The sequence below is a fragment of the Haliaeetus leucocephalus genome, unplaced genomic scaffold (assembly GCF_000737465.1).
Source record: "Haliaeetus leucocephalus isolate CR32 unplaced genomic scaffold, Haliaeetus_leucocephalus-4.0 Scaffold295, whole genome shotgun sequence".
NCBI lineage: Eukaryota > Metazoa > Chordata > Aves > Accipitriformes > Accipitridae > Haliaeetus > Haliaeetus leucocephalus.
Genome location: NW_010972731.1, coordinates 4,255,087 through 4,279,899, shown reverse-complemented (window position 1 = coordinate 4,279,899; position 24,813 = coordinate 4,255,087). Strand labels below are relative to the sequence as shown.

The window sequence follows — 24,813 nt, the reverse complement described above, 5'->3', positions numbered from 1 at the left end:
GTCTTCTCTGCCTGCCCCTGGAGGACAGGTTGTATCCTGGGGTCTGGTACAAGGCATTACCGAGGCAGGTCAAGCTAGAATTAATAGTAAGCGAGATATATTACTGAAAATATAAAAGCCCAATGCCCATACTGTATAGTCCTCTATGTTACAATTCATGTTGTTACTGTTGCTAGACTAGCTTATCTGAGGAGGCTCCTTCATGTGTAGGATGGCAAGCATTAGCAGGAGGCTGGGGAGACTGGACTGTTGAATGTGTTCTTGAGCTTCACACGGGTGGTATTTACTGTTGTCTTCATCTCTACAGCCTCCACAAGGTGCTCTTCACAGAACAGCCAGAAACCTACTACAAATGGGACAACTGGCCCCCTGAGAGTGACCGCAAGTGAGTGCGTGCCCCACCTGTAGCTGGGTACAGGCGTGGAGCTGCTGTAGCTGGAGGCAGAGGAATAGGATGTTTTCTGGTGTTCCTTATATAGCTCTGTGTTGGAAAGGCTTGGAACTGTGCTTAGATTTTGTTAATCTGTTACATTGCCTTAAAATTGAGGGATGTTGCACCATTCTCCATCTGTTCATCTTCCTCCTTCACTCCTGTTCCCTGTGCCAAGCTGTTCTGTATCTTGATGCTGTAACTATAAGAACGGCAGCCCTGCACTGTATGGTTTACTGGGGTAACGTTAGGCAGCTCAGACTCAATGTCATGGTTTAACCCCAGCCAGCAACGAAGTACCACATACCCGCTCGCTCACTCCCCCCCAGTGGGATGGGGGAGAGAATCAGAAGGGTAAAAGTGAGAAAACTTGTGGGTTGAGATAAAGACAGTTTAATAGGTAAAGCAAAAGCCACACACACAAGCAAAGCAAAGCAAGGAATTCATTCACTACTTCCCATCGGCAGGCAGGGGTTCAGCCATCTCCAAGAAAGCAGGGCTCCATCACGCGTCACGGTTACTTGGGAAGACAAACGCTGTAACTCTGAATGTCCCCCCCCTGCCCCTTCCTCCTTCTTCCCCCAGCTTTATATGCTGAGTGTGATGTTATATGGTCTGGAATATCCCTTGGGTCAGCTGGGCTCACCTGTCCTAGCTGTGTCCCCTCCCTACTTCTTGTGTACCCCCAGCTGACTCGCTAGTGGGGTGGTGTGAGAAGCAGAAAAGGCCTTGACTCTGTGTGAGCACTGCTCAGCAATAATGAAAACATCTCTGTATTATCAATACTGTTTCCAGCACAAATCCAAAACATAGCCTGATACCAGCTACTATGGAGAAAATTAACTCTACCCCAGCCAAAACCAGCACACTCAAGCAGGCTGAAGTATAGAAGTACAAGACAATGCGAGCAATATTCCCATAAAACAATTTGTTTCAGGTAGTTGCATTTGGAGCTGGAGACCAGGCAAAGGGTTGTAAACTAAGTTGTGATTTGTCTTCTGCTCAGCTAAGTTCTAGGGTCTGTGGAGGGTTTCAGGAACCCTCATGTCGCTGTCAAAAAAAGCATGATTGATGTCTCATGTCTCACGCAGCTTCTTCCTTCGCCTGTGCTCTGAGGTGCCCATCCTTGAAGACACACTGATGCGGATCCTTGTGATCGGTTTGTCGCGGGACCTTCCTCTTGGCCCTGCGGATGCCATGGAGCTTGCTGACCACTTGGTGAAGCGGGCTGCGGCTGTGCAAGCAGATGGTAAGACAGCACAAAGCTCCAGCCAGCAAGCAGTTCCTTCTGTCTGCATGTCCTCTTATTGCCACCTAGGGCTGGTGTGGCTCCTACCATGTACCAAAGAGCCTTTGCACCACTTAAAGCATGTTTTAGTCATGATGGCTAAGCATTTGGCTCAAAGCCAGACAGATACTGCTGTTGCTGTGTCACTAGAGAAGCTTCTTATTTTCTTCTACTGTTTCTCCCTGTTACTAATTTTCTGTCATGGAGTGTTTGGGAAACTATTGGTTGTGTTGAGGATGAAGGACTGTGAATAACCACCCAAAGTTTTGAGTTAGCATTTTTAAATTGAATTTAGTCCTTTATACATACTGTAAAATGAATAGAAATTTTTAGGCCATGCAGAAACAAAAGGGTTGGAAGTTAAAGTAATTAATCCATGTATTGTATGCTTGTCCCAATTCCTTTTTTCAAACAGTGTTACAGAATAGCAGTTACTAAAGCAGCTTTAACTCTTACCCCTTTTATGAATTCATTCAGCATTTGTCCGAATTCCTGCATCCTTGGAGAGTATGTCCATTCAGTTGAGCTATATGCGTTTGTGTCAAAGTTGAGGGGGTTGCCAGAGTTTGTTTCTAAAGCATCTTATGTGCTCTTAGTGCTGACTGGTTAATAGAAAAGTCTAATCCAGATCTGATCAGTGCAAGTGGAATGAGCTAGACTTTGCTGTTGAATATCCTGTGAAAATGTGCCCAACCTCTCAGTATAGCACTTTAAATTCTGAGCCATTTCAAATGGTGGAAGACTCAGAGTTAAGTTAGAGCGAGTCTGAAAACTTGCAACAAAGTTGAAATGCATTTTTAGTTCCTCTGAGCCCCAGAACTTCTGAGCAGATACACTCCTTCAGGTAAGCAGTGAATCTGAGATCTGGAAAAGATACAGATATCATATTGGATGCATTTGGGAAAAAAAGTGCCCTTAAGAATTTAAACCAAATTGCACCTGAAAAGCTCGATATCCTTATATATTGACTTGTAGCTTTTTTTAAGTGTTGTTGGGTTTTTGTTCCTGTAATATCATGAGAACAAGCCCACAATAACATAGTTGCTTGAAGTACAATTATTCTTATACTGTGATGCTTTTCTTGAAGGACTTTCAGCCAGGTAGACAGGTCAATAACTTGCTTAGTCTTTTCTTCTCCTCCTCCAGATGTCGAGGTCCTGAGGGTAGAAAGAATCCAGCTGATCGATGCCGTCTTAAATCTGTGCACTTATCACCATCCAGAGAATATCCAGCTACCCCCAGGGTAAGGCTTATCACCTAGACAATCTTGTTGTGATCTAGCTCATTTTCACCTTGTGACTAACAATCCTAGCTCACAGATTTGAAGATGCTTTTCCCTATTAGTTTGTAATAACAAAATCATGAGGAAACCTTTTCAATGTCATGTTCAGGTGGGAATTTCTCTAGAGCAATTAAGACCTGAGTCATGTCCTCTGCAAGCACTCTCACCTTTCTGCTCTAGAAATTTTCAGCTGAACCCTGCTGTCCCTCCTGAGAGAGTATTCTCTTTTTTATGAACCACTGAACTGATGTGGCTGAATCTAACCAGTGCATGATTAAGGAGAAAAGCAGTCTTCAGATGGGCTTAAGTAACCAAATCTGACCACTTGTATCTGTTGATGCTTTTGCAGGTACCAGCCTCCCAATCTAGCTATTTCTACTCTCTACTGGAAAGCCTGGCCTCTCCTGCTTGTAGTGGCTGCATTCAATCCTGAAAATATTGGTGAGTGTGGACATTTCTCAGGATACTATTCTGCTGCAAAAATTGGCCAAGGTGCTTTCTGCTAGGTCTGGTTGCCTGTGTTCAAGGCATGTGCTGGGTTGGTGAGATAATCGCAGTTAACTAACTGCGTATTCCCTGTGTGTGCAAAAATACACAGTGCACGGGTGTGGACTGGCATGTGGCTGGAATGGCGTTGTCTGTGCTCTGAGTGTGTTGAGCCCTTCCAAAGTGAGTTTGTTGTGTGTCTCCCTATCTTGGAGTGTGTTAGAATATATATATAAAGACCTTCACTTTTTTTCCTGTATTCCTGATTGCCCTTCTCTGCTGCAGGTCTGGCTGCATGGGAGGAGTACCCCTCTCTAAAGATGCTCATGGAGATGGTCATGACCAAGTTAGTATGCTTAAATCCCTACATAAATCAAATAGACCACCGAAAACACATATTTCTGAATGAAGTTTGTGCCAGCCGGCTCCTTCCTTTCCTTTACACTCCTTGGTGTAAAATAAGCTGGCTGGCAGTAATGCTGCAGTTTGAGTGGGAAAGGTGCCTTCCCCCAACAGAAATATTATAAGCAGGGGAGTAAAGCTGAGAAAAAGGGAGGGATGACTGTGATGTGCCTTGCTGAAAAGGTCTCGGTCTCCCTGACCCTGTTGGGAAGCTGCCTTGTTTTTAATATGTTGCCTAATGGAGCCGAGGTCCTGGGGACTTTCTGACTGTGGTTTGTGATTTTTGAATAGGCCAAGATAACCATTTTAGTTTTTTTAACTTATTTTCTCAGTAATTATTCCTATCCTCAATGTACCTTGACGGATGAGGAGACACGCACAGAGATGATTAATCGTGAACTTCAGATCTCCCAGAGAGAAAAACAGGAGATTCTTGCATTTGAGGGTCATCTGGCTGCTGCATCCACAAAACAAACGATTACAGAGAGCAGCAGCCTCTTGCTGTCCCAGCTGACAAGTCTGGACCCTCAGTAAGTAGCCTTCTGCAGTCTGGCACTATCGTGAAATCCCACTTAATGCTAGTCAGGAAACCCTGCTGCTCATAAGGTGGTTGATGTGGGCAAGAAGAGCCCTGAGATTTGGTAGCCCATGGGATATGTGTCACATTTGGTCTTTGTCCTTCTGTTGCCACCTGCATGTGGCCCTCATGCACGACTGAACTGACTGATCCTTGTCAACACCAGAGTGAAAGTATGTCTGGCTGTGGATAACTTCTTGTTTCTCTCACAGGGGCCCCCCACGCAGACCTCCACCACATGTCCTGGAGCAGGTGAAAAGCCTGAACCAGTCACTTCGCTTGGGCCACCTCCTGTGTCGCAGTCGTCATCCTGACTTTCTTCTCAACATCATTCAAAGACAGGTGGGCTCCCTTGATGGCTTAGCTATGTTGGGATCTGACCCCTTGTCTCTGAAACTTGAGCAGAGTGAGGGGCAAAAGGAAGCTAAGTAAGATGCAGGGGAAGGTGGTATACTGCTCAGGAATTAAATGATCAGTGTGCCACATCTATGTTCTGCTGATATTGCATTGCTATTCTCCTGCTTCCTAGGCCTCATCACAGTCAATGCCATGGCTGGCAGATCTGGTTCAGTCCAGCGAGGGCTCCTTGGATGTCCTACCTGTGCAGTGCCTTTGTGAGTTCCTGCTTCATGATGCTGCTGATGAGTCGACCTCAGGTGAAGAAGAGGAGGAGGGTGAGAGTAAGGAGCAGCGTGCCAAGAAACGCCAGGTGAATAGTCTCTGGGGATCACTTCTGTTACCTACTTTCTGTGCATCCCAGATTTGATTTCACTGGAATGGCCAACTTCTCGCTCCACAGAGGCAACAGAAACAAAGGCAGTTGCTTGGACGGTTGCAAGACTTGCTGTTGGGTCCCAAAGCAGATGAGCAGACAACCTGCGAGGTGCTTGATTATTTCCTGCGACGCCTGAGTTCCTCCCAGGTGGCCTCACGGGTCCTGGCCATGAAGGTGAGCAAAATGAAAATCTTCTTGACTAGGGTTTGTCAGAAGCTGAGGGCAGAGTCCGAGATTCTCATGAGTCCAGAGCCAGCACAGTGAAATTGTTTCATGTCATCCTTCTTCAGTAACTTGTCTCAATCTCCAAACCCATCAAATACACTTCTACTCCCTGCTGCTCAGAAGCCTTCTTTGTTCAACAGCCAAGTAGTACTTTTCTTAAGATAGAGCTGGATTTTGCTATGTTTCCTGTGAAGTTCAGGTGTAGACTCAGCAGATCATGTGCTACATGGAGTAATTGGCAGCAGCTGTTGTCTGTGGGGAATGTAAATGAGTGAGTGTCTGGTGCTCTAGATCATAGTCAAGGCAAGCAGAATTGCAGAGCTCAAAGCTGATGCTTAGAGAAGACTGAAACTTCAAGCAGGGTAGCTGTCAAGCAAACACATTATATATGAAACCTGTTGTGTGCTGCGTTTGGATTGTTCCATGATGTTTGAAGCTTGTTTCTATTATATTCACTGGTGTGAAACTAGTGGTCCAGCTATGGGTTCAAATGCAACAGCTGTGTCTGTCTGACTTCTGCAGGGCCTGTCTCTGGTGCTGTCAGAAGGGGGACTGCGTGATGGAGAGGAGAAAGATCACCCCATGGAAGAAGACTCTGGCGATTCTGAACTGCTGCAGGGATATCAGTGGCTGCTGAGAGACCTCCCGAGGCTGCCCCTGTTTGACAGTGTTAGAGCAACAACAGCTCTTGCCTTGCAACAGGTAGGTGTTAGTAGCTGGAAGGGGTAAATGACCAGCTTATTCTTTGTCCTACTCGTGCTAAAACAAATCTGAGCAAACTGCATGTGGGTGTGATATCAACATGTTTATATGCTTGCAGAAGAATTTTTCTTATGTTGATGCTTCTTTTCATTAAATCCTGATTTCTAATGAGAGGAATTCTTATTCTAGGCCATCCATATGGAGACAGACCCACAGACCATCAGTGCTTATTTGGTGTACCTCTCCCAGCATGCCCCAGTGGAGGAGCAGGGACAGCACAATGACCTTGCTCTGGTGAGAAGCCAGGTTGCTAGGACAGAGGGATTGCATGGGGGAGACCTGGCGTGTCTCAGGGCAGTGGTAGGCATGTGACTTGCTGTAGCAGCAGGATGAGGTTTTGGGGAGCATGTGAATCTGATAACTGTGTGTTTGTGTTTCTGCGTATGTATTGGAAGGCAACCTGTATCTTTGGTTTCATATTGTGAAATGATATCGGAGCAATAACCTCTAGTCCAGCAGCACATCTCAGATGGTATGGGGAATGCAAGAGTGGATAGTGGTTTGAAAGAAATCCCACCACACGGCAGTGTTTCACAAGTAAGCAGGTGCTAAACCTGCCGTCACATGTATCTGGGGAGAGAATGGGAAGTCAGGAACCTTAGTGGTGGGATATGCACTCTCCTGTAACCAACATTAGATTTCTGATTTTTTAATTTTTTTTTTTAATTTTTAAAAAAGGTTTGGGTAATTTTTTTTAAACAATGATTTATTTCATTTTTCTATCTCTGGGTGCTTTTTTCATTGCTTTTAAGGCTCATATGCTCCTTCTACTTCCATAGATCTATTTAGATACCTGGAGAAGGTTAAACTATAAGAGTCAGCAGATCTGTTTCTTGAGAGAAATGCAGATTTTTACTAGGTAAATGCTCACTTTGTAATGGGATGCATCAGAATGCAGCTGTGCTGCAACTGGGGACACTGTAAGGTATCATAAGATGCATGCAAAGCACTGGCATTTTCCCTGTTGTGACAGTTCTACTCCTGACTCTACACCTTGATCTCCAGAGTGGTGTTAACTGGGCTGATGATGGAAACTGGAGAATGTGACACAATGAAACAGGAGGACCTGGCTGTGTCGTTCAGTAAAGACTTCACGGATCTTTTTGCCTTGCAGGATGTAGCCCGACTCATAGTGGAGCGCTCTACCATCATGTCTCACCTCTTCTCAAAGCTCTCGTACTGTGCTGAATCAGATGCAGTGCTTGTTGCTCTTCTCTCCATCTTTTCTCGCTACATCAAACGCATGCGGCAGAGTAAGGAGGGCGAGGAGGTGTACAGCTGGGTGAGTGCTTCCCTGCATTTCTTAAGCAGGTAAAAGAAACCGGACAAGTTAACAAAAGAGAAGCCCTTTGTGGATTACTAAATATGTATAAATCATGTCTGACTCAAGAATTCCATGATCTGAAAATAACTGGATGTTGGCATAATATCAGAGCCAAGTGTATGTGTATGTAAAATGCTTTTTTAACTTTTCCTTGAGTATCTTTTGTGGCCAGTGTTGGAGATATTGGGCTAGGTGGAACTTTGATCTGACTAAATTTGTTCATTCTCATGTTCTCCTTTCACCTGTATCTCACAGATCTCATTCTCCTTTCTCTCCACACCTTTGTTAATCCTGTTTTTTTTCCTGCCTTTTTCCAGTCAGAGTCCCAGGATCAGGTGTTCCTTCGTTGGACTAGTGGGGAAACAGCCACTATGCACATCCTTGTGGTTCATGCCATGGTTATTCTCCTGACACTAGGGCCACCTCAAGGTTAGTGAAGTGTGCTCAGATTTATTCAAGGGGTCATGGACAATACAGAGAGCCTTTCCTCTATCTGCCATCTCCTAAGAGGTCAGGCTGATGTTAATCATTCTACTCACAGGCTTGTACCTTGCAGTACTTGTCTGTAGCTGTAAGATCTGTCAGAATATTGTTGCACAGAATGAAGGATTTGCAGGCTTATTTTTTTGCCTTTTGCAGACAGGAGGAAATATTAAAATGATGGGGTGTCCCTCCCTGCTAAACAAGAAGGACTCAGACTTACTGTAGTGTGAGAACTGGGCACTCAGACATGTAGTTCACATTTCCACTTGATATTGTTTATTCCCAAGTTGTGTCTGACCATCGAACAATAAAGTGTTCTGGTGTATTGATTTGTATAGAGAAGGGCAGGGTGTTCTAGGTGCTTATGGACATGGGAGATAAATTTTGTATCCACTCTTAAGCAGGGGATGGTGATTTTTATACCTTACTGGATATATGGTTCCCGGAGAAAAAGCCCCTTCCTACTGCTTTTCTGGTTGACACCTCAGAGGAGGCTCTGCTGCTCCCCGACTGGCTAAAGCTGCGTATGATCCGCTCTGAGGTCCCACGTCTTGTGGATGCAGGTGAGCCTGTGGGATGTTTGTTGGTGTTTCAGACCCTCCTGAAAGGAAAGGGAGAGGCTTCCCTGCTCAAGTCCTCTGTGTGCCCAGCCATCCTACTTGGATGCCTTTGGGTAGGGCCATCAGTCACTGCAGATGCTGCAGCTGAGCAGGCAGCTTGGATTTAGAAAGCAGTGTGTCTCTGGATTTTGTGACAGTCACAATCTAAACATACAATAGATTCTTTGCTATGTCCTGTAGGACTGTTAAACAGATGTACAGAATATGAGCTGATTCTGGGCAGGGGATGTTGTGGGATGCCCCAGGGTGATTCCCTACTCAGCCATGATGCATAGTTCATGTACCAAGGGTTTGAGAAGGGATACAACCTCGCTAACCATCAGACCCCACAGGTTAATCCCCACAGCATTAAGAGCAGAACTCAGTGAAAGCTGAGACTGAAGAGGAGGTCAGGGCCTTTGGTAGGGCTCCTTACTGCAGTATGGAAGGCAGTTCCTCCCACTCTGATCCAAGTGCTGAATCTTGCTAGCTTTTATATGCAGTCACTATTAATTTTAAAGTAGGGGAGTGAGTCTGTCTGGATATTGCGTTTTCTGTGTATTTTAAACAAAATGGGAGACTCTGAATTGGAATCCCATCTTTGTTACAACAATTCAGATTGAACTAAGCTATGCAGTTACCAGACAACAGGCACAGCACTGGTTCCATAGGGCATGCATGCTGTGCTTGCAATGTGGAAAGCAGTGTCTGAAGGATGTAAGCTATACCTGTAGTTACTTTTGTCCTTGCACAGCTCATCAGTGCTCTTTTTCTTCTTGGTATTCAGAGCTTTTGTCCCTTTCTTGCTAATTAAATGACAGCTCTCTATAGCCAGTGATTGAATTATTCAATAATTCCTGCCTGCAGCCATCAACAGGTAGGGTGGAAGTTATTTTTTAATACGAATTATTGGGTTCCTGAGGTTTTGATCAAATTAAACAGAAGATCAAATTAGCCAGTGAGTGAATTAACTGGAAGATGCAATAAGAAGGCAATGATGTGCAGAGGAAAGAAAATATAGTAGGCAGCTGTTAGACTTCTGGCTTCAGGCTCTCTGCAGTCCTGTCATTAATGTGTCACTGTTGGTCCAGCCAAAAACACAAAGATCAGGTAATAAAGATGACCCTCTGTGGGCAATTCAGAGGTCTGAGGACTTGATGTTTGTATATTTCAGCCCTGCAGGACCTGGAGCCGCAGCAGCTGCTTCTCTTTGTTCAGTCCTTTGGAATCCCAGTTTCCAGCATGAGCAAACTTCTGCAGTATCTGGATCAGGCAGTATCTCATGACCCACAGACGCTGGAGCAGAACATCATGGACAAGAGTAAGAGTTTCATATGAGGCTGACTAGGCATTTGACTTTCTTGAACACTTTTCACAAGTATCTCCTGTGACTTGGAAAAATCCAAACTAGTTTAGCAAACTCTGTGCACAGGCTGCTTTGGCAGCCTGTTGTCACTGTAGACACCTCCCTAGAGCTTGTTTGGATGGCCCTTGGCTGTTATTTCCTGAAATAGAGGAGGATTTTGTGGATTGGATTGGAGAGAGTCTAAAAAGTAATTTGGAGGCTACCTTGTAAAAGAAACAAGGCTTAAAAGCATCGTGTTTACAAAGTCCATAGGAACATCAGATTCTCTTCACTGTGGGAACTATACGAACAGCAATCAATTCTGTTGTGCTTTACTAAAGAGGGCGAGATGATGAAGTGTTCATATTTTTTTGTTTTTCAGACTACATGGCTCACCTTGTGGAGGTTCAGCATGAGAGAGGAGCGACAGGAGGCCAGACTTTCCACTCCCTGCTCACTGCCTCTTTACCAGCCCGCCGAGGTACTGCCTGGGATAGCCTGAACTTCTGAATACCAGTCATCTTCCAACCTTTTTTCCTCCATTGCTGTTGAGAGGGGACAGCAAAAGCTGTCTTCAAAAGGGTTGTGTTGCAATATATCAGCAAGCTACAGTTAGACACCAGTCCTTGCTAGAGTTTTCCACTCCTGGCAAAGGGAGACATTCCAATATTTTTAGAGTTTACTACAATGAGTTGTTGAGTGATATGGAAAAATAGGTTTTGCTTGGCCTCGAGAGAAAAGCTGCTGAATTCCTCAGTAGTTAGAGACTGTAAAGCTGAAGGTGATTCAGTGTTGGGGCTCCAGATGCTAGCTAGCTACCATAATGGCATTTTTCTCTCTTTTCTTTTATTCCTCTTGCAGACAGCGCTGAGACTGCAAGGTCAAAATCTAGTCCTGAGAACTCTCAAGGCCAGAGCCGAATCCGGGCCTTAAGCCAGGTCCGGGTTCTGGGCCCAGAAGATGATCTGGCAGGCATCTTTCTGCAGGTACTGCTATAACCTCTAGCTGATCAGCTGCTTCCCTGCAGCAGCTTTACAGAATCTGTTTCTCTTATACTTGCATCTTCCAACCCCTTCCTCCTGCAGTGTTTGCAGGCAATAACTATGAAAGCCCTGCATGCAATGAGGCTGCGCCATTACACCCGGTGGAATTGATACTGGAAGGATTTTTTTTCTCGTAGTTTGAACATGATGCGGCTTTTGATCATGCGTAATACTGTCAGTGCCTACTAGCATGTTACCGTCCCTGTACCTTGTTTGTTCTGTGTATAGTGCTTTTCCTCTCAGCAGTGGATGGAGGATTTGTGAAATGCTTGCAGGGCCTTGGCAGAAAAGCTGTGTGCAAATAGCATTTGTACTCTGGCTTGTCTGCTTGCAGAGCCTCCCTCTCTCCATTGACTCCAGAAGGAGCCTACAGGGAATTAATTGGCCAAGTTGGTTGCCTGTATTTGGGTAGTATAGTGATTCCCCCACAGTATCAGTGTTGATAGTCATGTTGGGGTTGCATAGATGCTGCGTATGTTCCTGTAGCAGGCGCTAAAATACTGAAAAAGCTGTATCAGAAGGTTCCAATTAGCCCACAGTCAGTATAATTGTACAAGGTAAATCAGTCCTCTGCCTGAGGATGTTTATGGTATAGCAAGTCCTTTCATTTTCTCTCATAAACTTACTCCCTTCTGTATCCTACCAGCTTTTCCCACTAAATCCAGACCCACGATGGCAGAATTCAAACCTGCGCCCGCTTGCCCTGGCATTACAGCAGGCCCTGGGGCAGGAACTGGCTCGCATCCGCCAAGGGAACACACAGGTGACTGGGATCACAGCACGACTTCTCCAGGCAGTAGCTGCACTGATGAACTCGCCACACAGTGGTGCGTTGGTGATGGCAATGCATCGTAACCACTTCATCTCCTGCCCACTGATGCGCCAGTTGTACCAGTATCAGGTGAGTGGTGTAAGATGAGAATCTTTGTAGCATTTAACAAAGAGGGGTGAGGAGGAAGCAGGAAGTCTGCAGTGCATCTGCTCTGCTATGTGCAGACCCTCTACCTGTCTAATGCTGGAAGTGGAGCCTGGGGAGCATGACACAGAGGGACTCAGGTTGCCTGGACATAAGCATCTGGATGCAGGCTGGCCACATTAGCATAGCACTGCTGAGAATTGGGGCTTACGTGCAGGGTTAGGTGTACCTTACCTTGTCTGGTAACTGTGCAGCGCTGTGGATTTGCAGCTGTGGGTCTCTGTTGGTTTTGGGATCTCTAGTCTCTGCTGGTTTGTAGCATGGACATGTCTTGCAAGCCAGGGCATTTGCAGACAACTTGAGGGCTGAAGCCTGTAATTCCTTAAAGAAATCATGAGAGCAGACTGAGATTTATCCAGTGAAATATCTCATTCCTTTCATCATGATGAAAGAAGGCACAAAGTTACCCTTAGTTATGCTAGGAGAGGTATTGTGTGCGCAACTGAGTCTTCTGCCTTGCATTTGTACCCTAGAAGCCGCTGCCTTCATTTGAGTGAGCTATGGTCCATCAGAGTAGGTGTGTTCTATGTATCTTTGGCAGTATGTGCCATTATCTGCACCTTTCCTGCTATCTTTGTTGTATTCTTGAAGTATGTATAAGCAAGTCTCTTTTGCTGCACTCCCCAGCGCTGCATGCCACAAGACACTGCCTTCTCCTCGCTCTTCTTCAAAGTCCTCATGCAGATGCTGCAGTGGTTGGAGAACCCTGCGGTGGAAGATGGTCCTCTGCGTGCTCAGCTGAAGGCCTTTGCTGTGCAATACTCCTCAAGGCACAGGATAAGTGATGGTACGGGCATTGTGCAGCTTATGTGACTCAGAGTGCACAAAGTGGGACAAGAAAGGGACAGAAACAAAATTGCACCCAGAGCAGAAACTGCGGTGCCTTTTAGAGAGGTATGCTTAAGAGTAGCGAAGAGAGGTTTTTATAAACTCTCTGAGGATGCAAACAAGTGACTTAGCTCTGAAGGTTTGCAGTACATACCTGGTAGCATCTCACCAAGCACAGCAGATCTTTCAGGGAAAACTTCCAATTGCTCAGGCCAGGAATTCTGTGCTAGCTGTAGTCCTGAAAGGTGAGCGTGCAAGAATACCTCTGGAACAAGGTCACTTATAGAGTTGTTTATCATCTGCCATCTGTTGGGAGGAGGAGTCTATAACCAAGAGCTTAGGCATGGAAATGGGTTTGTGGTTATATAGTTTTCTCTTAGCCACATGTCCCTGTAACATGGAGAAGAGCTGTCAAGGGTTTTGGTGGGAATAAAATGGCAGTAGAGTGTAGTGTGTTTGTATGTTTGAGTAATTGTGCCCTGGAGCTACATGGGGCATCTGTAGAAGGGAAGCCTGATGTGGGGGCTGGCTTGGCCCTGTGATGCCAATGCTGTGATTTCTTTGCAGTTCGAGGTGGCTTCTTGCACCTCACAGAAGCTCTGACTTTCCATCATGACCCTGACTTGATCAGCTCCACGGTACGTGCCATCATTGCAACCCTGAAATCAGGAGAGAAGTGTAATGTGGAGCCGGATCTCATCAGCAAAGGTATGGCTGTCCTTCTGCTCTCCTTCCCTGTTGCAGCAGCAGGTTGAACTTCCAGTCCAGCAAGGGAGTGCCTACTGTGCAGGCTGTGGGAAGCTGCCTTCTGCCTGGATCAGAAAATGTGAATTGATCTAAACTTGGTCCTATCTTGTATCACCTCTTTCCCCTGCACTGGTATGTGGGTTTATAAACTGATCTGGGGCTGGGATTAAGTCTCTTGGCAAACTGCTGGTTTCCGCTTACAAAATGAGAAATGGAAGCCTACTATTCCAGATAAAAATGGCTTCCCTGTTCCTTACTGAACCAGGCTTTCAGGAATGCTGGACTGATTGCCTTCATGATACACTCTTATAAGGTTCCATAGCTCTCACCACATCCTGAATTTAATGAGTGACATCTTTCTCCCTCTGCTAGTCCTTCAAGGTCTGATTGAAACTCACTCTCCGTACTTGGAGGAACTCCTGACAGTCCTCTTCTCAGCTACTGTTGAGACCACTGCCAGGTTTCCTGCCATGAAACCAATTGCTGTGGTGAGCTCCTTGTTGCTCCAAGACAAAGAAGAAACTCCAGTGAAGAAGGAGCTGGACAGTTGCAGGTGAGCCTAGGCAATGGTGGGAATTCACTGGTAGGTCAGGGTTCATGACATCACCACTGATGCTGGCTTTATTTTCTCCTCAGTACTGAAGCAGCTTGGCTAGGGCCCTCCTCTGGCCTTCTTAATGACTGGCTGGAGATGTTGGACCCAGAGGTGATCAGCAGCTGCCCTGATCTTCAGCAGAAGCTACTGTTCTCCTGGAACAAAGTAAGAGTTGTTGGGTAGAGGAACTACTGTGCTGAAACCACCTTTCTGGGGTAGTGACCTGCACTGGAAGCAGGGAAGGGGTAGTTCTGTGTTTTGCCACATGTTGCTATACCAGTTGCAGAGCAGTATGGGCTGACTAGGAGGGGAATTCTGGTGCATCCTTCTCAGTTCAAGGCTTATGTTTCATCTTATCTTTATATTTCCTCAGCTGTGCTCTTTTCAGGACTTCAAAGTGCATTACAGATACAACATAGTCCCATAACAGCCGAGCCAGCTGTGTTTTCACTGGTATTTTTGCAGACAGATAAATAGCTTGCCCAGAAGTGCCATGCCGAAGCTAAGAAACGGCTGATGCTGTGTTCTGTTAGAAAGTACTACAGTTCAATCCTAAATCCATGTGTTGTATTCTGTGCTGTCTGCCTGCCTGGATCGTCATCCTTCTGTAATATATGTAGTATCTCCTACATCCACCTCACAGCAAGGTTCTGTTTATTACATCTCTTCCTTATTTGGTCCTTTCAGGCAGGGTCCCAGATGCCCTCCTTCCGCCCGTATCTCTTGGCTCTTCTGACTCACCAGTCCAGCTGGACCACGCTGCACCAGTGTATCAGGCTTCTGCTTTGCAGAAACCAGGAGCAAAGGTGAGTCTTGTTTTTCAGGCCTAGCAAGGAGTTTTTTGTTGGGCAACTCGTTGTGTCTAAGAAAAAAACAAGCAAAAGCTGAGAACAAGAGCTGCCGCGTTCCACGGTGCATCTGCCAGGAGATGTAACCCAGCCAAAAACAGTCTTTGTGAGAAGGATGCTGATTTCAGTCATGCTGATTTGTGTACCTTGATATAAATATTACCTGCTGTTTGATGGAAGCAGCACATAAAGATTTGGCTGTGTTCAAAACAGGAAGTGCTAATCGCTGGGTAATCCATCTAGCATTGCCCTTGTTGATAATCTTTATGAACGTGGGGTTTGCAAGATGGCTTGGATAGCGAACTGACTGCAGTCTCTGTACCTGGGCAGGCTCTGCTGGATCTTTTGGTTGTACTAAACTCCATTACCAGTCTTTTTCTAACCCCCTTCCTGGCATCAGGCTCTCAGGATCTCTGGAGCAGCCCTAGCTCTCAGCTTCTGTACATTGCTCTCAAATACTGAAGTGCCGCTGTAGTAGTGTCTTGCTTAAACCTGTTATGCTTATGGACCAGGAAATGCTAACACCTAATAGTAGTAATTCAGGACATGACTAAACTAATAATACTTCTAAAGCTGGTAGTATTTCAGTTTTCTTATTATTTTATTATGGAACTCGTGTTCACTAACAATTTCATGAATTTCTGCAATCCAGGATAACAGCCAGGATAGGATGTTCTGTACACTGGGACAGTAAGGTCACTGGTGTGATTGTACCAATTGTTTGTGTTGATGACCGACTTCTGACCTTGTGGTGCCAGACTCTTGTGTAGCTGCCACACTCTTGCTGAATGCCATTTGTTCAGCTCTATACCCTGTGCTGTGCTTATTGCAACAAATATTTAGTCATAATCTGGGAACAGAACCAAACCCCTTCTCAGGACTTAATGGAGCCTATTTTTACATTTGCAGATGTTTCTTTCTTCACAGTAGTCATGATGTTTAGAGACGTTACCATGTGTTTGTGTGCTGCCCAAGGGCTGTGTTGACTCTAATTGCAAATCTGCCTTCTTTTGTCTTCTGGCAGGTTTGACCCAACTGCATCCCTGGATTTCTTGTGGGCCTGTATTCACATTCCTCGGATCTGGCAGGGAAGGGACCAAAGAACTCCTCAGGTAGTGGTTCAGTTCTTCCAAGATTCCTCTCTGGATGGGAGTGAAAGGCAATGCTTTCACAATGCCTGATTTTTCCATGGCCAAGAGGTGGCTGGAGTGACACAGGTGCAGCATGCCAATTTTCCTGCCTGTACCTCAGCTGGTTACTTAGCTGCTCTGCTATGTTACATATTACAGTGGCAATTTTGAGCCCAAAAAGCTGATATGAACACACATAAGTTTGCCCACTTGGCATTTCCTCTGCAGCAATTGCCACAATGTCTCTTAAAGATCTAGGTACAAGGCTACAGTGGTGAGCAAGCTAAAACCCAGTATGGGATGGTTCCCATTTTACAAAGAGAAGGGGGTTGCATCTCTTCTCCGCAGAAGAATTTCTTTGGTTTGTTGACTGAATTGTGGTTTCTGACCCATCACACATGCTGGGATGGAAGTAAATGAGCTCAGAAGTAGAGGAGGGGTAAAGAGGTTTCATTTAGGGCTGCTTTCAGAGCTCTAGATATGGGGCAGTTCTTAAGTCTAGTTCTAAGAGACGTTCTATTCCAGTTGGGGAAGGTGTGACTAGAAGGAACTAAGGATCTAGGGATTCAGTGTGGGTTCATTTTCAGTGTTCTCTTGCATTACAGAAGCGCCGTGAGGAATTCGTGCTCCACCTAAAGGCATCAGAATTGATCAGCATGGTGGAGCTGATCCTGGCTGAAGCAGAAACCAGACACCAGAACACTGAAGAGGCCTCCTGCACACTCATCCAGTCTCGACTGCCTTTGTTGCTCAGTTGTTCTCATGGGGACCTTGAGAGCATCAAAAAAGTAGCGGAGTATCTGACCAGCTGCATCCAGCAGTGGGGAAGCAGGTGGGGTTGCAAATGGGGAGCACTGTCTGCTGTAATTGTAGTTACTTGGGCACAGGCAGTCAGGTAACAGTGAGACTTGCCAGCATGTCTTCATTAAGAATATTGTGTTCCAGAGTCTTTATGAAAAGTGCATGCTATCCTCCCGGAGGTTTGGGGGAATAAGTAATCCTTTTAAGTGGGACTTGGACCAGGAAGGTGACTTTAAAAGTGAAGTTTAAGGGCCCTTTTGCTTTTAGGACTTCAGGATGAAATGCTTGCCATGCTTTTTTTTTTTTTTTTTTTTTTTTTTTTTTTTTTTTTTTTTTCTTTATTTGGGGCAATGGTTATTTTTAATTACCAGTTCCTAACGTGGGATTTCTTGTCTGCTCATCCCTTGAATCACTGCTCATAATGCATCCTGCTTCTGACCATTATGATTGCTCTCAAAGCTAAATGGAGGCTAGATTGTTTCCTAACAGCTATGTGAGCACTGTGGGAAGAACAGGAAGTTGGTGTATTTGTGGCAGTGAAACAAACTGACCTAATTCTAATGTCGCTTGTGGTGGTGTTAGAAAAGATACTGAGTAATCTCAGTTGCCATTGCATTGTACTACCTCCCAGTACAGACTACACCAGGGATCTATGGAGGGCAGGTGTGTAGAGAACAGGCTGGCTCGTCTCAATAGTTGTACTTCTGACTACTCTTCCAGTTGGGGTGGGGATGACCATAAGTATCGTGTGGAGGAACTCTTCACTGGAGGTGTAAGCAGAGCTTTCTTGTCCTGTGCCCCTTCATAACTGCAGTTTTCTAACTTCACATGGCCTAATGATGGATTCCCGTAGGCTGTGGATGGATCCCTGTAGACTGTGAATGATTTGAGTAGTTCAAAAGAAGCAAAGACTGAAAAAAACACTGATTCAGATTAGTGGTGGCTGCTCTCTTACATGGTCTGCTCACCATATGCAGCAAGGCTGTTACTAATCTGATGGGTCTGAAATGTTTGCTGGTTGAACTACTGTAGTAATCAGTGGCTGACCTCTCCCTTTTTCCTTCAGCTCTGTGGGAAAATGCTGCCAGGACCTTCTGCTTCAGATATACCTGCAACTACCTGAGCTCCTTGTGCCTATGCCTGAGATGCTTCTCACCAGTGAAGGAGCCAGAGACAGCAGCACTTGCAAGGTAAAGTTAGAGGCATAGGAAAGCCCACTTCCAGTTGTGTACCCAGAGCGGATGCTACCTTGATGCCCAGACTGGCAAAAGCTTCCTGGGTCACTGGTTTCTTTACCTTGCTCTTCTGTTGCCCCTTCCTTGCCTGCACTCTCAGGAGTAGAGAGTTCAGGTGTGGTTTATTTTGCAGTGTCCTTCTATAAAATAGTCTAAGCTCCACAAGCTTCTGTGTGTCACAGGCTTCTGTAAAGCACAAGTCTGCAGGCGTCTGATCCTGCTTTGATGTCTGTAGGGACTATGGACTTCAGATCCTGTGCCAGCTGGAACGTTGCATCTGCTTGCAGATTCTACCTGAAAATAACTTCTGTTAACCCTTCTGTAGTTGGAAAGGGATTGGGAAACACCACCAAAGAGCGAGGGGCTTGATTGTGCTTTAAACTTCTTAACTGTTTACGTATTACTTTTCTTCTAGCTCGATGCCCTGGTTCACAGATTCATTAACCTCCTTGCAGACACCAGTGACTCCAAGTCGTCAGAAAGCCGCGTGTGGGATGCCAATATGGCCTGCAGGAAGCTAGCTGTGGCTCATCCTATCCTACTTCTTAGGTACCACTCTCCCCTTGCACCTTCTGTGTGGCTGGAGTTCATTGAAAAGAATCCACCATTGTCCTAGAAGGGGAACAAACTTGCAGCAATCGTGATGATTGTGACAAAATCCATGTTTATGTACAAAAGTCAAGAGAAAGGGCAGCAAAGTCATATCTCTTGATAATAAGGCAGCACCTCTTTTGGCTCCATGTCTGTCTGGAAACAGTCCTCTTGGAATTGGAGACTAGAGACCCGAACACGGGTGGGAAATGGGGCTTGCTGATTCTGTGGATACAGGGATCAAATCCAGAACCCTGGGAGAGGGTAAGGGACGCTTCCTTCCAGGAACTAAGGTGTAGCAACATGTAACTCTTCCTAAAAAAAGAGGCTAGATCTGGATTTTCTTCTGTTTGGTGTTTCAGGCACTTGCCAATGATTGCAGCACTGCTGCATGGCCGTGTTCACCTCAATTTCCAGGAGTTCAGGCAGCAGAACCACTTGACCTTCTTCATCCACGTCTTGGGTATCCTGGAGCTGCTCCAGCCGCAGGTCTTCCAGAACGAGCACCAGGCGGCACTATGGGACTGTCTCCTGTCCTTCATCCGTCTGCTGCTGGTAGGAAAGTCCCTGCTCCCCCTCCGTGTGCGGGCTGCCAGCCACTAGATGGAGAAGCTCATGTAACACAGGGCCAGCCCAGCTCTCTCCCATTTGAAGGGAGAACCTTCCTATACCTAAGAACAAAAAAGTGTATCAAGTATCTTGGAGAGCTTAAAGAGGAGGCAGGAGATCAAGAAGCTACTCCCTGGTACCCAGAGGTGCAGGATGGGGCAGTGCGTTGCTGCCTTTTTTTTTAACTCTCATCTTCTCAATCCTTTCTCAGAACTACAGAAAATCCTCACGGCACCTGGCTGCCTTCATCAGCAAGTTTGTCCAGTTTATCCACAAGTACATCACATGCAATGCCCAGGCAGCTGTGTCGTTCTTGCAGAAGCACTCGGATCCACTCCAGTAAGCTTCCTTACCCCAGTCAGCCCGTGGTTAGCTCATGGAGAGCTTGCACAGTCAGGCTGCCATGAGCTAATCAGACAGAAGTCAGCAAGAGCATGTGACAAAATAGCTATTAATTTGGTACTTTTTCACCCTTAGCTCCCTTAAGTCTCTATTGATATGAGCAGCACATCCCTTTTTATAGGTGAAAACTGAGCCCAAGGAAGTCAGATAATGATTTCAACTCATGTAATGGCCTAAACATCCTATCAAGGCGTTGTAGTGCCCTGCAGTCATTTCCAGAGGGCCAGCACAAGGGTCTTTTCCCTGAGCAGTGGCTGCAGGGTCCCACCTGCAGATATGGGGAAAAATGCATTTGAGTTCCAGTTACAATTAAAGGAAACCCCTTGTTTCTGCTTCTGAGAAGCTATTCATTTTAGTGTATATAAATGTGCTGTTACTGTCCTCGTGCCATTATTGCTATTGAAAGCTAAACATGCCATCTCTTCCCCCAGTGACCTATCGTCAGACAACAGTGACCTAGCAATGTTGAAATCCCTCCTGGCTGGGCTGAGTCTGCCTAGTAAGAGTGGCATCTTGGACAGGGGCTCTGATGAAGAGAAGGATGGTGAGTCTGGGGGGAAGAATTATTCCAGCTGTTGAACCTGCAGTATGTTTTGGAGCACAGATGGTTTTATGGGCTGTATGCTGTGCTCCTTCTTCTTGTAACAGCCCAACGAAAGGGTATTTAGAGCAGAGAATGGCACTTGTATACTCAGCAATTTGGAACAAGTATCTGGGATGGGTTAATTGTTTTCCTGTCAGTGGTATCGCTACTGGAGCAGAAGAACAGCTCTTAACAAGGGTGAGTTTCACTGTTGTGGATTTTGCCTTCCTCAGCCATGCTTAAGGATTGACCATTCAGGAGACCCTAAGGGTACATCTGCTTCTCCACTGTTTACAACTTGCATGGTAAAATTTTTCAGTATTAAAACTGAAGGTTCCTTCTCTTTGCGTCAGCTAAGGAGTACCAGAAGGTGCAGTGAGGCTAGAGACAGTGTGAGAGCCAGGGATTGTATTACAGTATTGCTGGTCAGCTCATGATACACCACTCTACTGGTAGGGAATACTGGACCTGTCTCCCTGTTAAAACTACATAGACTGTTAGGAGTGACCTGTTGTACCTCTCTCTCCCAGATGAAGCAGCAGCTGGCTCTCTACCCCTCGTCAGCGTGTCTCTCTTCACTCCTCTCACACCAGCTGAAATGGCCCCATATATGAAGAGGCTCTCTAGAGGCCAAACAGTTGAGGGTAAGTGAGGATCTGCAGAGCTGTACAAAGACACAGGGCAAATGCAGACACAGGCCAACCCTGTTACTTATCTGTCAGCTACAGGCTAGTTTCCTGTTTCAGTCTTGTGTTTGGAAGTCTCCAGCAGTTAGGATGTGGTTTTGTTTTGGATGAACTTGTCCATAACCTTCTGTGATTCTGTGACAGAGGCTACCTATGATGCTGTTATCACTTAGCTCAGCAGTGCTCTGCTTAGCAGTGCAACTGCCTCTGCTTTGGAGCTCTTCAAGGATCTTGTAAGTGTTCTGCGAGATAGTATGAGCAATTCAAGGATTGATGCAGTTCATGTCAAGCTCTAGGTCTGGAGTGCTGATAGGAATGCCATTTTTTTAATGATATAAGAATACCAAACTGATGAGAAGCAGGATTTTGTTAGAAATCCCCAAATGGCCTTCATGGAAGAAAATCATGTTAACCTGGCATATAGGAACAACACCCTGCTTCTCCAATGGTCTTCTGAAGTCATAGGTGTCCAGTGTTCAGACCTAAGTTGTGGTATTGGGGTGACAGTTTTCCTTCCACACTAGAAACAGGGGGAAGAAATCCTGCCTGGACACTGTTTTTAAACGAGGCTTTCTGTGAAGATCCTTCAGTTACAGAAGAAGGTGTTCTGGAATTGAAACCTCACACCCCACTCCACTCCCTCCCCTGCCTATGGCATGACAGTGCTGGTCAGGTTGGGATGTGCTGGTCTGGCCCGTGACCTACCTGTTCTCATCCTTTTTGAAGAACTGCCTTTATTACTAGCTCAGTGTGCAGGTGGGAAAACTTGACTGCTTGGGAGATTGGATTTGTAGGGAAAAAGAAAAAGATCCTTTGCTGGATCAGTGAATTTCAGTCACCCCTTTCAACCTGTGTCTTCCACCAGACATCCTGGAGGTGCTGACAGACATTGATGAGATGTCCAGACGGAGGCCAGAAATTCTCTCCTTTTTTGCTGTGAGTATTAGTGTCTCAAACTGCCACTGGAAAGAAGAGATTCTTTTCATGAGAGTCTGTGTTGCACAGCCAGCTTAAGTGCTACATTTCCTCTGCTTTTTGGGTGGTTGTTGCAGCATCTTACGAGAAATTTATCTTCAGTTAGGCCTTCTGACAGCAGGCAGTATTTACTTCCCTACCATCTTCTCTCCATTGCATACCAGGTCTGCCATCATCCACTTTAAATTCTGTTTATGTCAGAGGAAGAATTAACCCTCTCTCCTCTTCCCAGTATTGAGGCAAGGAGAGAGCAGAACAGCTCTGTCAAACACTGGAGCCTAGGGAAAACTCAGCTGTCCCACATGGAATAAGATTACAGAAGGGTGCTTTAAAGTATTCAAAAACAGGATAATCCTTCTTACAGAGAGGGATTTCCTGGCTCAGCCAGTACCTGCTGGATGCATGTTGGGCTGGATTGGCGCTGGAGGGGTAGTAATGCAAGTCTGAGGAGTTCATGCTCCCTGTGATCCTAATTTGTGCATCTTCTTTCAGACAAACCTACAGAAGCTGATGAGTTCATCAGAGGAGTCCTGCCGAAATCTGGCCTTTAGCCTGGCTTTGCGCTCCATTCAGAACAACCCCAGGTGAGGACCACTGGAACTTAGGCTATCCCGAGTCACTGGTGGGCACTGGCTGCCCATCTTGCATGCCTGCTGATGGTCTGATGGTGATCTGGACTATACTGACACTATGATGTTTTACTGCCAGCATTGCTGCGGACTTCCTTCCTACCTTCATGTACTGCCTTGGCAGCCGAGACTTTGAGGTAGTGCAGACAGCACTGAGGAACTTGCCTGAATACACCCTCCTTTGCCAAGGTGAGTTGATATCTGCTACCTTTGGTGCATGCTTGGCCTCGCAAGGGTCAAAGCTCTGCTCCTGTGCTGGGAACAGCCTCCCTGGGAAGTTGCCAAGGGTCAGTCTTGCCTAGACCAGACCATCAAACACACAGGTGATCTGTATCAATAGTAGCTTTTGTCTGAGCATCACAGGGGAGATTTGTCATAGAGACAAGGGAGGCTTCCTTGAAGTAGATTTGCTTCCTTATGATTTTCTCTGAGTTGCGATCCCTCACGTGATCGCATACACACGGAGCTATTAGGGAGTGGATTGTGCCATGTCCTTATGGAAGGAATTCCTCAACACAGCTGCAAATGTTCGTCCCAGTGTTTGCTGGTGGATTGCTTTTGCTTGCATGTTGGAGCTCTTGAGTGAGTCCTCATGCTGTCTTTCCCTTTCACAGAGCATGCAGCGGTGTTACTGCACAGGGCCTTCCTGGTGGGTATGTATGGCCAGATCGACACCAGCTCTCAGATTTCAGAGGCCTTGAAGGTTCTGCACATGGAGGCCATGATATGAACATGTGGTTCTGGGAGCTCCACTTCCAGAGGAATTAATTTAACTGGACTCATCAGCTGCATTGAAGCCCTGTAAGAAGACAGTGTATATCAACCCATGTGCTGGAGGATCAAAGAGGTGATGTGGCAGGCCAGACTGTGCTGGAAAAGGAGAGTGTGCTGACTGAAGATCAGAAGGAGCAATGATCGATCTGTCTGGCTAAGACACCATTAGTGTGGGAGAAAAATCTTCTGAACATTGTGCCAAACAGGGACCACTTCCTTCATGGTGTCTTGGGGCAGTGGCTGTCGGTTTATTGTTTGGGGTTTTTTTGTCTCTCCAAAAGGCAGAGCTGCTGGGAGAGCAGAAGGGAGTGCTGGCCCTTGCACTTAAAGTCTCTGCACTCTCTGTGTTGGAGGGAAGACGCAGATCTGTGCAGGGGGAGAGACCACTGTGTTTTCTGGGGGTGGGTGTTTTGGGGGTTTTGTTTTTTTTTTTAATTAAAATTCTCTTTGTTTCCATTGTGCCTTTCTCTGTTCTGTGCTGCATTGGGTGTAGCTTGACATTCCTCTCTCCCTGTTCTTCAGCCTCTTGTTATTCTAGACAAAGCATCCCTAGAAGACCTGTCTCTGTGACCAAATGCTCACAGAGCTATCTTGGCTTTTTACAGGATAGGCAGGAAATGGAGGAGGTTTAGAAAGGTCAGTGGGGTGTCACAGATGAGTTTTGTCAGCACCAGCTGCTGACAGGACAACTTTTAAGAGGTTTCTTAGAAAACTTTTCTTTAAAAACAAATAAAGCAAACTTCTTGGTACATCTGCAAACATCCCAGTAGCTGGCCACTGTCACAGTGGAGTCTTCGAACAAGCAGCTGGTTTTCCTCTTTGGGATCTGCCAGTTCCTCCCTGTGACTATTCTGACCACTGCTCTCTGGTCCTTGGCTGCTGATAGGGTTGATGGCTTATTTGCTAGCTGTCATTTGAGGACAGAAAAGGAGACGTCTTCCTTTCCTCTGCTCCAGAAAAATAACTGCTGCATATGCTCGTTCTCCAGTCTTGCTTAATTCTAGTCACCACTTTGCTTTCATGTCATTTGTCTTTATTCCTCTGACACGCCACTTGTTAGTAGAGAATCTTTGTAGTATTTTAAAGACAAAGATCCTGGAGGAATTTTATAGATAGCTGTAAATAAGTCTGTATCTCCTTGCTGGTGGCAGGGACAGTTGTGACCACATGGGTGGCCGGGTAGAGAAATATTGTCCATTCTTGCAGATGAGGACTACCATAGCTGAGCACTTTTGCTAATGTGTCAAAATATGAATGAATGTCCAGCTGGCTTTGCAGAGAGGTGGAGAAGAAAAGGGAGAGATCTGAACCTCCCATCAACTGTAAGTAGCCTTGCCTTTAAATAAAGAGATTAGAGCCATCACTTAAGAATGCAACATGCTC

At 45.9% G+C, this 24,813-nt stretch overlaps 1 protein-coding gene across 1 annotated transcript in view; it reads left to right on the top strand.

Moving 5' to 3' along the window:
- INTS1 (integrator complex subunit 1) overlaps positions 1-23,886 on the top strand; it is a gene marked incomplete at its 5' end in the record, with an annotated part of 30,000 nt that extends 6,114 nt beyond the window's left edge. Inside the window, 35 exons of the mRNA XM_010570587.1 lie at positions 308-385; positions 1,522-1,679; positions 2,865-2,961; positions 3,350-3,441; positions 3,772-3,832; positions 4,221-4,418; positions 4,678-4,807; positions 4,995-5,174; positions 5,265-5,414; positions 5,988-6,167; positions 6,357-6,461; positions 7,342-7,509; positions 7,869-7,980; positions 8,439-8,597; positions 9,808-9,954; positions 10,361-10,459; positions 10,840-10,964; positions 11,668-11,922; positions 12,625-12,784; positions 13,393-13,533; positions 13,945-14,125; positions 14,209-14,332; positions 14,855-14,973; positions 16,040-16,127; positions 16,751-16,977; positions 18,013-18,136; positions 18,597-18,730; positions 19,135-19,327; positions 19,593-19,720; positions 20,215-20,327; positions 20,897-21,010; positions 21,918-21,988; positions 22,520-22,611; positions 22,736-22,845; positions 23,271-23,886. Of these exons, the coding sequence (XP_010568889.1) occupies positions 308-385; positions 1,522-1,679; positions 2,865-2,961; positions 3,350-3,441; positions 3,772-3,832; positions 4,221-4,418; positions 4,678-4,807; positions 4,995-5,174; positions 5,265-5,414; positions 5,988-6,167; positions 6,357-6,461; positions 7,342-7,509; positions 7,869-7,980; positions 8,439-8,597; positions 9,808-9,954; positions 10,361-10,459; positions 10,840-10,964; positions 11,668-11,922; positions 12,625-12,784; positions 13,393-13,533; positions 13,945-14,125; positions 14,209-14,332; positions 14,855-14,973; positions 16,040-16,127; positions 16,751-16,977; positions 18,013-18,136; positions 18,597-18,730; positions 19,135-19,327; positions 19,593-19,720; positions 20,215-20,327; positions 20,897-21,010; positions 21,918-21,988; positions 22,520-22,611; positions 22,736-22,845; positions 23,271-23,386 (4,729 nt within the window). The remainder of the gene's footprint in view (positions 1-307; positions 386-1,521; positions 1,680-2,864; positions 2,962-3,349; positions 3,442-3,771; positions 3,833-4,220; positions 4,419-4,677; positions 4,808-4,994; positions 5,175-5,264; positions 5,415-5,987; positions 6,168-6,356; positions 6,462-7,341; positions 7,510-7,868; positions 7,981-8,438; positions 8,598-9,807; positions 9,955-10,360; positions 10,460-10,839; positions 10,965-11,667; positions 11,923-12,624; positions 12,785-13,392; positions 13,534-13,944; positions 14,126-14,208; positions 14,333-14,854; positions 14,974-16,039; positions 16,128-16,750; positions 16,978-18,012; positions 18,137-18,596; positions 18,731-19,134; positions 19,328-19,592; positions 19,721-20,214; positions 20,328-20,896; positions 21,011-21,917; positions 21,989-22,519; positions 22,612-22,735; positions 22,846-23,270) is intronic.
- Between the last annotated feature and the right edge of the window lie 927 nt (positions 23,887-24,813).